This window comes from Haliotis cracherodii, unplaced genomic scaffold, assembly GCF_022045235.1.
Source record: "Haliotis cracherodii isolate W230 unplaced genomic scaffold, xgHalCrac1.p SCAF_2, whole genome shotgun sequence".
In the NCBI taxonomy this organism is placed as follows: Eukaryota; Metazoa; Mollusca; class Gastropoda; order Lepetellida; family Haliotidae; genus Haliotis; species Haliotis cracherodii.
The window spans coordinates 26,343,616-26,355,659 of NW_027266275.1; the positions used below are offsets into that span (position 1 = coordinate 26,343,616).

The 12,044-nt window shown below is 37.5% G+C and overlaps 1 protein-coding gene across 1 annotated transcript; it reads right to left on the reverse strand.

Moving 5' to 3' along the window:
- Nucleotides 1–555: 555 nt before the first annotated feature.
- Nucleotides 556–11,800, reverse strand: LOC139467898 (UPF0561 protein C2orf68 homolog). Its single transcript, XM_071249441.1, has 4 exons — nt 11,655–11,800; nt 8,056–8,216; nt 7,607–7,689; nt 556–5,977 (listed from the first exon to the last, which is right to left on the reverse strand). Exons 1-4 carry the CDS (start codon nt 11,726–11,728, stop codon nt 5,840–5,842), a joined length of 456 nt encoding a protein of 151 aa, XP_071105542.1. The 5' UTR covers nt 11,729–11,800; the 3' UTR covers nt 556–5,839.
- Nucleotides 11,801–12,044: the final 244 nt, after the last annotated feature.

Here is a 12,044-nt window from a genome sequence, read left to right on the forward strand (position 1 = left end):
AAAATTGGAAAAAGAGAAAAACCAAATGGATTATCTTGCAATATGCACGTCACCACTCCCTTTGACGATAAGAAAGAGAATGAGTTGGCTGGGGAAAAAACATGTTCAGTGCATGTAGGCCAACTGGCATGAAATCCAGATTGTTGGGAGGTGACCATAGTGATGCTTGGTGTGTTTAGGTGGATTGTTTTTTTAGAAGCTGGAAACCTTTGTTCAGGCATGTTTCCACTTAGGATCGAAAGAAGAGTGACCAATGCATAGTTTGAGATAGGATAAGTTTAAAAATTGCAATTTTCATTTGCAATGTCTCAGTGTTTAGGGGATATTGATTGTATCTTGAAATGATCCAATATTGTTCTATGCTGCAATCAGCATCATTCCAGCTACATCATGTATTGTGTTGGATCAGATGGATGAAAAAAACCAAATAGGGCAGATTTAAGGATGAATGGACAGCATCCATTCCCATATCCCCTTTCAGCTTCATGATGGGATACTAAAGATCAGAAAAAAACAAGACAAAACTGTAACATACTTAACTTTATCAAGCTAGAACAAAGGTGTATTCACGTGAATAAGATCGTCGATGACATGCACAGTTCATGATGCAAAAGTATTTCATGAAGTGATGTATTTCTCATGTAAGTCAGCAATCAACATTCAGCAACTCTTCAACTACACTGATGAAAACACAACACAATATATAAAGACGCTAAAAAGAAGTAGTAAGTTAGGACGGTACGATGACACCAACTAAATTGTTTTCATATCAACATATAAGCCATATATGAATCAATGTTGTGTTCTAGTGTGCAATAATTAAGGCATATAATATTCTAACTATTCTGTTGGTTCAACAAATGGCAAGAGAACCTGACCAACATGTTTAGAGGTTCGTGTCAGTTGGTCCTCATGCCATGCTGGAGAAGACTTAACAACCACAAAATATTCAGCACTGGGTTAATACATATCTTTGTGGTCACATGCCACTTTAATGTCAGAGGTTGCCAACTCTTAATCATGTAACAAGGTAAGTTATTTAAGGATTCATAAATTTTAAATGACAAATGAAAATACAATAAATGTATCAAATTGTAATATCTAAATTGGACATAATATTGTCAGAAAAAAGATAAGTGCTTAAGGCCAAAAAAATAACAGTTTTGATTCTCCGTCACCACCCACATCATCATAAAGTCTGCCGCATGTTTCGTTTTTATTTTCATTAAAAAAAAATATTTAAAAAATAAATAGAAATCCTAATACTTAAAAACAATGTGATCCAATACAGCACACAGGTTCGTCCCTTTACATGCTCACTGCTTTACTGCGCATCTTGTGTTATGGTCATGGCGGCAGTAGGAGTTTGTATGCTTGCTTAAGTAGGGAGGCCCTTTCCCAAGTTGATGGTACACAAGTGTGTATTTGGTTACATACTAGTTTGAACAAGCTAACAAAAAACAACAACCAGTCCCCCCTGCACTATATTTTCAAAAGTCATTTCCTGAGAACCAATTCTTTCATTTTTTTTAAGCCTAATGTTACCTTTTTGCAACAGTTAGTGACTCAGTAGATAGTACTGTATGATTGCTCATATGACTCATAATAGTCACTACAAGTAGATCATCAAATCGGCATCAGTCCGGACTAGTAAAAGCAACCACACACGTGCATGTAGGTCGCTACATAAAAATTGCTAAACGCGACATACAACCCCATTTCACCTACAAGTAGCATAGGACTGGTGGACTCTTGTAAGACAGCTATTAATCATACCACAGCATATGTGATATTTCCACTGTCCTGCAAGTCCGTGCAAGATGAACTAATGTTAAATTATATAAAGTTATTGGGGTTGTACATATTTATTATCATGATAATGTGGTGCTTGTTGACACCTTTAGTTCCTGAGTATTCTCCAAGAACGAAACACTGGTTTGAGTGAATGAGTGAGTGAATACTGTTTAATGCATTATCATGTGTATGAATGAGTGTGTGTGGCCTTACACAACTTACACTAAAAAGATCTGAATAACAATATCTTAAAATTTGATCCATCCAAATTTTTAAAGAACTTTGTTAATGAATGGTTAACACTGAAAACATGTTAAAATATGAAAATCAGAACTAAAACATCAATCAAAACAAATGAATATTGCAGAGTTTCTCATCGATGACAAACCTTTCAAACAAACCACAGTCACTGAAACCAAACCTGCTTACAAATTCAGAAACAAATGTATGGTTGATTGTATGGCACAACTGTAATTTTAAATAAAATACAACAATTACAAAAGCATCACAGTTACATACACCATTATCCAACCATCTAGGAATTGACGAGTTGAAATGCAAAGACCCAACACCCCTCCAGTATCAATAGTAACATTCTATCATCATTATCTGAAGTGTTGTTGGGAAACTCATTTCCACCAAGAACAAATTATTTCCAACGCCACAAAAACTACTTGATGGGACCCGTGTTATTCCAGTGTAGCTAAAATAGATTTTATGTTGATGACCTTGATTGCTTTGCTGTCATATCTGAGCATGAGGGTAAGAAATTACTGTATTCAGTGTATCAAGTGCCCTGTTCCAATAAGCACCCCAACCTACTTGCAGACCAACCTGTAAGCAATCTTTATAAGTGCCCCCTACAAAGACCGGATATTTACATGACAATCCATATCTTCTTGTGTATATTACAGATTTTCTTACAGAAAGCAACAATGCAGTAGGGGAAATTACAAAATTACACAGTAAAATATGAAAAGTTTTAGTTTCATTGACATTTGAACTAGGTTTTTTCACTACTGCTTAATCAACAAATTTAACTTGTGTAGAGTTTTAATAAGTGCCTCCATTTGTCTGTTTTCTAGAACATATTAAAGTCATATTACAGTCATTATGGTTGTTCCCAGTACTTAAGTTTGATGTGAGTTGGAGAGCATATTATGGGAAATGAGTGTACATAATCACAAATGAGACAATGCTTTGACAACTTTAAGTTTTACCAATCTGAGGGCAATCATGAAGTTGAGCAAAATAATTTGGCTTCACTGAAATAAGACAGAAAGTTACTAGCAAACATGACGGTTATTCGGTGCGTGTGAATGCCACCAGCCGCAGTGAGGACCAATCTCATTAAAATCTGATTTTAGTTCTCGCTATCGTTAAACAATGATCTGAGGACATCCCTATAAGGGTCACGCCAGAACGACCTTTCATCCAACCAATCAGAGCGTCGCTTACAAGATCATGAAAGTGACAGTCGGAATGAGTTTTCTAATCATGCAACCACGAAATAAATAACACGGGGTTTGACAGTTACGGGTTTTATGATTATATCCATACAATCTAGGCCATCTACAAGCCATTCCAGAATGTTCTTCTCATCAGATTTAATTTTCTTAATCGAGAATACGTCAAAATATGTTTCGAAGCGCAGTTGCCAGTTTGAAACTAGTGTCGTAAAGCTCGAGAAAGCTGCCTTCTGATGGGTTAATGTCGATTTCTTGTTAGTCATTTCATTTCATCAATTCGGGAAAGGTCGATCTGACATGACCCATAATGGGATGTCCTCAGATCTTTGTTTATCCGTAGCGAAAACTAAGATCTGATTTTAATGAGATTGCAGTGAGGACCATTCTGCTACCGGGAATGGTTAGGAACTCCTCCAGCTTCATACAGATCCCTTGAAAACCCACTGCAGAAAGCCCCAGAAGAGTTCAGCAATGCAAGTACTTACATACATAATACAAAAACTTGATTTTGAAAAAAGAACCAATTATTATCACATTTAGTAAATAGATTATGGTCATAACAGTACTTCTTTGTAAATTTGACTTGTGGACATATTAAAACATTTGCATGTTTAAATTACTGATCTGTCCACAATAGATTTCATAGACTGTCATTCTTTTATTTAATATATTTGTGTAAGTTAGATCAAGCATTGCTTAAAGTTGATTGTGTTATTCTGGAACAAGCCATATCCCAGGTTACAGCTATGATCTAATATTCAACTTATTTTCACTAACTTCGAGCTCCTGACGAGAACTGTTCCTGTTTTCCAGGAATTAAACAGAGTAAAATCTGAACAAGAATCACAGTGTTGTCCCCATGGTAACATGGCCAAGTCTTCCGGAAAATACAGATATGCGACTTGCTCACATTACAACATTTGTATTGTCAAGTACTGGCAAATGTAACATTGTCACAACACACTTCCATCAGTCAAAGAAACCCAATGACATCCAGTAAGCAAAACACCAATAATGCCAACACTTATGCAATAAACATGACAACACAAGAGACAAGATAAAACTGATGTCACACATTCACCAACACACCTGGGACAACGATCACTCATTATTGCAAAAACCCACTGATAAAAAAGTGATAATGTTTTTCCAATCAAGTTATCAACAATCACAGTGACTAAAACTAAAACCACACCGTGATCCACTGGGGAACCAAAACAGTTAGTTCTCAAGCATAAGCTTTCGAACAACTTGTGCCGAATAGCAGCCTGACATTTTGGTTTCAAAAGTGTACACAGTTTACATAATTTTCTCATATCCAAAATGAAAATATACATGCTGCAATGCAGGGTACCTTACTGATGAAGAAAATATTGTCTTTGCATAATAAGAGTTTATCATGGTCATTGATCATTGTTGATAATTGTTGTGTTGTCAAATGTACTCAAAATCTTAGGCTATTTTCATGAATGATGTAATTTTACATGCAATAAACATCCTCAATGAAAATGGATTGTCATGGTTCAGCATTTATTTAGTCAGTTGCAAACTGGTTATTACTATCAATGAGGTGACATTTGGCAGTGTGCATCTGAGAGATTCACAGCAGTGGAAGCCACATTGAAGCACCATCAGTCTCCAGTCTATGTGTTTGGTTTGGTTTGTTTGTTGTTTAATGCCACACTCAGCAGCATTCCACCTATGTGACGGCGGTCTGTAAATAATCCAGTCTGGACCAGACAATCCAGTGTTTGACATCATGAGCATCGATCCATGCAATTGGGAGGAAAAAGTCAGCGAGTCTGACCACCTGATCCCATTAGTCGCCTCTCACAACAAGAATAGTCGCCTCTTACGGCAAGCATGGATTGATGATTCTAACCCAGGTCTTAATGGGTCCCAGTCTGTATATGAATTAGCGAGTATAGTCATTGCACATTTAACAATATGCCAGCAATATCATATAGGTGACCCCAGAAATGGGCTTCACACAATTGTACCCATGTGGGGAATTGAACCCAAGCCTTTGTCGTGACAAGAGAACTTTGTAACCACCAGGCCACCCTACCAATCTTAAAACAAAAATGAAATTCCCCTTTTTGACAGATGGTTGGTCGGCACATTTCATTATAGCTAAGGTTGCTATGATATTTCATTTCATCTATATGAAGTCCAATCAAACAAATGCATCAAAATACTTTTTGCATTCCAATTTTGCCACTCATTTAAAGAGATTCTTTGTTTCATGGCAACAGTCAAAACAAAATTGGAGGACCAGACAAACGTTGAAACCCTCAAATCCAAACACTCAGTTGTCAATGATATTCATAGAGACACATGTGAAAATACTGTTCGAACATGTTTAAAACCTGAAAAATGTTGTCAGAAAAGATTCTGTGTCAATGAGACAGAAAACGATGAAACTGAATCTCCATGTCACTTCAGTATGTATATCACAATTGTTGGGTGTAATCATGGCAATAGCTTCAGGTCCTTCATCCACTCAATCCTCTGTCACATCCCCGACTCTCCCACGAGATCATGTCTGACTAGTTCATTACTCCCAGAAGTCAAGGTTACGTTTCACTGCTGTTTCCTGAACCATGACGTTTCTCCATTTCCTCTGACAGACGTTGAGCAAGTGCGTCTATGTATGGGGCTGACAAGTGCCTCTCTTGTCCTAATTTGCGAGCTACATCGTCAGGGCTATCAGTCTGAAAATGAAGGGAGAAATGGGATTCTCTTCAGAATGGTGTTACTGCATCTTGAAGAGGGAATATGAACAGCGAAAATTGCAGTCCAAGAAGGTTTGACTTTGCATGAACTTTTCTTCTCACTGTAGTTAACTTACTATTCGTACACTACCTAACTCATATTATATTCACGTTGCCAGAAGGACCAACACCAAAGAAAAACCACAGGGCCCACCATACCTGGTAAGATTACCATGGGAACTGCAAGATATCAGTGTTGAAGACATCTTCTTGACGCAAGGAAGTTAACTGACTGTAAAGGTCTAGTTTCCACCCTTGCCGAACTAGGCTGGAATTTCTGTAGCACCACCAGTGGCTAATACGAGTTATGTCCCTCCTATTGACCAATCAGATTCCACCTCTCATATCACTTGCATTAGCTTCAAACAAAATGGCGGCGCCCAGCCAAGACGATCTGATCGATAATCGAAATCTATATTGTTATAAAACTGGTCTTGCTTTGCAAAGTGCATCAAATCACGTGAGCACCTTGATTACAAACATATCTGTGCTACACATGCTTTGCAAATCCTGCAATCAACCTAACTCTCCACAGCACTTTACTAACCGGATGTCCATTTTGTTATGCGATTTTGATTAGACTATGAATAGACTTGTTAGTCCAGCCAAAATATTATTCCAGCCTTGTTCGGCAAGGGTGGAAACTCGACTTTTATAGTCAGTTAACTCCCTTGCCTCAGAAAGATGCGTTGAAGAATTCACTGATATTTTCACACATAATTGCAAATATTCCATAAATATCTGTCCTTTTGTTTTGCAGACTATGGTTAACATTGTTGGAATCAAGGGGTCCTGTGGTGCCTGGGTTTGCTCTCATAGTACTTGAATTTAAGGACACATGAAATAACTGCTTAAGTTAAACATGATAAATAAACAGACTTTTTATATTTTCCAGGGATGTACACCATCAGAACAATGAGACAAAATTCAACTAAATCATAGTGCTAGTAATGGTCTATGTGGGATGTCTTGTTTGTTTGTTCATTTATGCCACACTCAGCAATATTCCATGCTTATGACGACGGACTGTAAATAATCAAACGTGGACCAGATAAACCAGTGATTGGGAGGATAACTAGATCTGGAGGCAAACTGACCAGTCCTTCAGGATTATTTATGATATTTGACAAGCATTACTTGTGGACGAGTGCACTTTTTTAATGAGCGACACTTTGTATTATGTCTTTAAGGAGCCAATCCTTAAAGATGGACTCATCTCATTCTGTAAGAATGACACAAAGTTATCCCCTTGGTAGAGAATGTGATACCAGTGTTCGAAATAACAACCTGCCTGTAGTTTCAATGTAAATGGGTCATTATGGCCGGCAGTAATTTTACGTGTCATTTTTTTGTCACGATAAGCTCCAGTTTGTTAAATGAGGGCCATAAGAGATTAGTCAGGGCCTTCAGTTTCTAAAGTCTGTGGGTCCTGATGGTAGCCTTGCAATTTTTTTACTTTCAAACATACTTTTTGGTCATAAACATACGTAATAAAAATTTAATAACAATCTGGTCTTACACCTATGAACACTTTCATTTATTTTTTATAAGTAATATGTACAATCATACCGAATATATTTTTCTTTTGTGTATATGTCCATCCCTGTCTTCATATTCCAGCATGAATAATTCTTCCCTATCTTCTCGATCATCTGCGGAAAAAACATTAGTCAACAGTGTCCACAGGTATTCATGGTATAACAATAAAACATGCATAAGCAGTTACAATAACAACTAGTTTTAAGCATGCTAAGGGTGACATGTAACTTATCTAGTTTCAAAATGAAGAGCTCTCTACATAATCAACTTTAACTCAGAATCAGAAAAGACTTGTTTTTGTGCTCAAACACATCTTCAAACACATAGAAAGATATTCGAGATGTGACGACATTTTTGTGTTTGACCATCTCATACCTAGAACAACTTCATTTGATTTTGGTGGCCATTTTGCCCAATATTTTTTTAAGTTGATTATGCATTTTCCTCGTGTTTCAGTAAAGATAAAAGATAAATATTACCCATATAAAAAGTGTCCTGTTTTTCCTGTCTTCCTCTTCTCCTTCTTGAAAAAGGTGGGACATATGCGCGGGCATCTGGTCTTGTCTTTTTGTTCCTGTCAGTGTGTTTACCTCTGTCTTGGACAGAAACCTTTTCTCGTACTTCTTTGTCATAGTTGTCTCTATGAAAACAAAATGAAACCAATAGCTACAATGCAATGTAGATCACCTGAAGTCAGTGAGACAAGGTTCTTGTCATGAAATGCTACAAGACCAACAGATCTCCACTGGTCAGGGGAGTTTGTTCAAAAAGCTTTTGCTCAGAGATGATGACAAGTACCTTTCAGAAGCGGATGTGCACTATCATCAGGATTACAGTTGTGAAATCATAGCTACATACTGCTCTGCTTTTACTATCTGACATCAACTAGTTGCTAATACAGTACCATGACTAGCTGGGCTCAATAACCACATACAAGATGCACTCTGGTATTGAACAATACAACCTAGTATGTATTTCTACATGCACCTAGTGCATGTAAAAATCGAACACATTTGAAACTGACCCACCATGCAAATTTTTGAACTACCGTATTAGACGTAATAAGCGCCCAGGGCACTCTCAAAATTAAAAATAGGGGGCTCTAATTAGAATAATATTTTGGTGAAAAAAACAGAGTTGAAAGATAAATTTCGTGGTTTATGCTGACAGCCTGAAATGTTTATATACGACAGATATATTTTTCCAGAATTTAAATGCCAATACTTAAGGGTACATATAGCACACGAGTGCGCAGTATACGCGAATAAATAAGTCTTTTGTACATTGACCAATCGGAAGGGGTGCTAATTGGGATTGTTCACTGGCCAATATATTAGCAAATATGGCCGTGGGCGCTTATTAGAGAAGGGCGCTTATTACGTCGAATACGGTATGCATATTATTTACTATCGAACATTACCATTCTCATTGTTGAGTGTAATTTTTCATTGTTCCTTTACCCAGACACCATCAAACTGTGAACACTTGACGATTATGTGCACAAATAACTGTGTCAGAAAGTAATCAAATGAATACTGTTCATAATAATAATAAGACCAGTTAGACTATTCGCCTATAGACGATGCTGTGCATATGTCACTGGGTGTAATTTTGTTTATCAGCCATTTCGTTGCCGGTTCAACAATTCGTATCACCTGATTCATACTTATTTATATAACCATGTGCTGTCCGTGTTTTGACAGTGTGTCATGTATTGCCTGTTTGACAATGAAAATAACAAAATGCCAGTAAATGGTCTTAAATTACTACCAGTGATATCTTCGTCTTCTTTTCAAAATGTACCTGTGACATTTAACAGCAGGATGTTACTAATTATTCTGAAAGCAGACAAGCTGGGTACCACATGATACTTGTGTTGAACCTGGTACCTGGTGCATCAGACCTGTAATGCTCCGGGGTAGAATAGGTCTTCAGTAAACCACACTTTCCGTAAAAGGCAACTATGCTTGTTGTAAGAGGCGACTTGGTTGATGCATATCATCGTATCCTAATTACGTGGATCGATGCTCATGATGTCAATCACTGGATTGTCTGGTTCAGACTCGATTATTTACAGACTGCCGTCATATAGCTGGAATATTGCAGAGTGCGGCGTTAAACAACAAACAAACAAACAAACAAAATCTGGTGCATCATTTTTCGCTTTAAGAATGAAAAGTAATCATAACAAGCAAAGGGAAGAAACCCTGAAGCTGCAGTTGTTTTGTGGATGGCTGAGATCCATAGACGGAACATTACAAGGAAGCATGTCTTGCAGACAAGGGGCTGAAAAATCTGCTTGGAGCAGTGATGATGATATTGACAATGATACTGAATTATATATAAGTAGCTTCACTTATCACTGAACACAATTCCACTGGGATTCCAGTTAAGAATAGGTCCACAGCAATGGTTGTCGTAAGAGGCGACTAAATGTATCGAGTAGTCAGGCTAGGTGATTTGGTTGATGACATGTCATTGTATACAAATTGCATGAGTCAATGCTCATGATGTCAATCACTGGATTTTCTGGTCTAGACTCAATTGTCTAATGACCTCAGTAATATAGCTGGCAATTTGTGTGTGGAAAAGTGAGGCATTAAACAAAAAACAACAACCAGTAGGGCTGGGACGATACACCAACTTGTGATCTTATATGTATCTTGATACCTTGCTTACGATTCAATAGGTATCACAATACTTGCATGTGCTCTTGTCTGTTGTGAGTAAGCTAACTTTTTCATAGACAGGAAGGTCAGATACCTGGCACACTGTCACAGGTGCCTTTGTTTGCTACATGTACCAGTAACTGAATTAAACATAAAACATCAACAAATATTCAATAACCAGTCTTGAATATCTGATGACAGAGATTTTGCATAAAAAGCAAATTATCAGTTAAAATTATGGATCACTGAAAATCAGTGATGACAACAGGTGTTAAAGAAAAGTCAAACGCCTCACTTGCTTGATAACGATGTTAGGACCTACACCGAAATGTTGTTCCTAATTGCAATAGAGAAATTGTTCATCCATATATCTTATTCTTGCTTATGCTTATGGATAAATGGTTTGGGGAAAAGGAGGTAGAACAATATTTCTGATTTGCACTCTGATAGATTGTGAGTGAGTGAGTATGTTTTTACGCTGCTTTTAGCAATATTCCAGCAATATCATGGCGGGGGACAACAGGAATGGGCTTCACACATTGTACCCATGTCGGGAATCGAACCTGGGTATTTGGTGTGACAAGCGAAAGCTTTAACCACTAGGCTACCGGACAGCCCCTGTTAGATTGTAAAGGCTGCAATGATGTGAGGCAAAAATACAAATACTGTGAAAAGGTTTCAATGTCACGTTCAAGATTATTTGATTTACTTGCGTGTACCTGCAGGTACTATTCCCGACTTGTGACGGTTTTATAGTGCCAGCTCACTGAGTTACCATATGCAGTAGTTCAACATGATACCTGACTCAGACACACAACACAGACTCTGAGCCAACCAACCACCTAGTCTTTCTTTTATCCACTTAATGCTGAGCGCCAGGTGGGGCAACAAGTACCATCTTTTAACGTCTGTTGGTAAGGTGTTGTAAGGGGGGCGAACAACAGACTTCCTGCTCTCCAGGCAGACACTCTATCCACAACACCGCAGGGGCGCTATGTATTAGCATCCAGCGGATGTTTCATGAAAAAAGTGGTGCAGGCTGAAACGGCACCGATTTCTCTGGCGAAATTAGCAACGCATTTGGCGAAAACGTCATCTCTATTTTTAATAACAATAAAAACGATTTATGTAGTATATGATTTAGGATTTTGAAGACTTCAGAAGATGTGCAAGGAATCCATGTGTATAGTCAGTCAAGGACCCTTTACAAATACATATATAATGGAAAATGTTACAACTTAAGATATGTTGAATATGATGAAAATGGGACGAAGTCTGATAATTTAAATCAGCCTTTCACGACAGTTTAAACATGTGGACAAAGAAGGGCGAGTTTGAAACATTCCTAAAACCACATCTTAACTTCAACAAATGATCGTCGTCTCTACAGAAATCACAATCATTCCTACCGATCAAGTTGGTTCCTTATAATACTTTTCATAAAGCCATGCCTCATGTCCAGTTTTCTGTTTGTAGATGACATCTTTCAACATGTTTTGGTTGAAAAATGCTGACAACTATGAAATTCTTGTTTTCGTTTCTGTCATTTTGGAGATTCCCGTGATCTACGTCACCAGTTGTGAATAAAATGCCTTTCGACTCCGGATAATATATCCGTATCAGACCGATATTTATAACGAGTTCAATGTATATATCAACACGCCTCCAAATGGTGTCTAAATGGAGGCAGAGTAAAGTCTATAATGAAATAATAGAGTGTAAGGTATTACAACATGTGAAAACAATTGAATACTTTGAAAGAACCAATTATCCGTAATTTACTAGGCCTATTTCGACAG

Excerpts from the sequence above, each read along its gene's own strand:
- LOC139467898 (XM_071249441.1), bottom strand. The coding sequence starts at position 11,728 with ATGTCATCTACAAACAGAAAACTGGACATGAGGCATGGCTTTATGAAA. Across the intron at positions 8,217-11,654 it reads ATAAGGAACCAACTTGATCG|AGACAACTATGACAAAGAAG; the intron begins GTAGGAATGATT and ends TTGTTTTCATAG. Across the intron at positions 5,978-7,606 it reads ACAAAAGAAAAATATATTCG|ACTGATAGCCCTGACGATGT; the intron begins GTATGATTGTAC and ends CTTCATTTTCAG.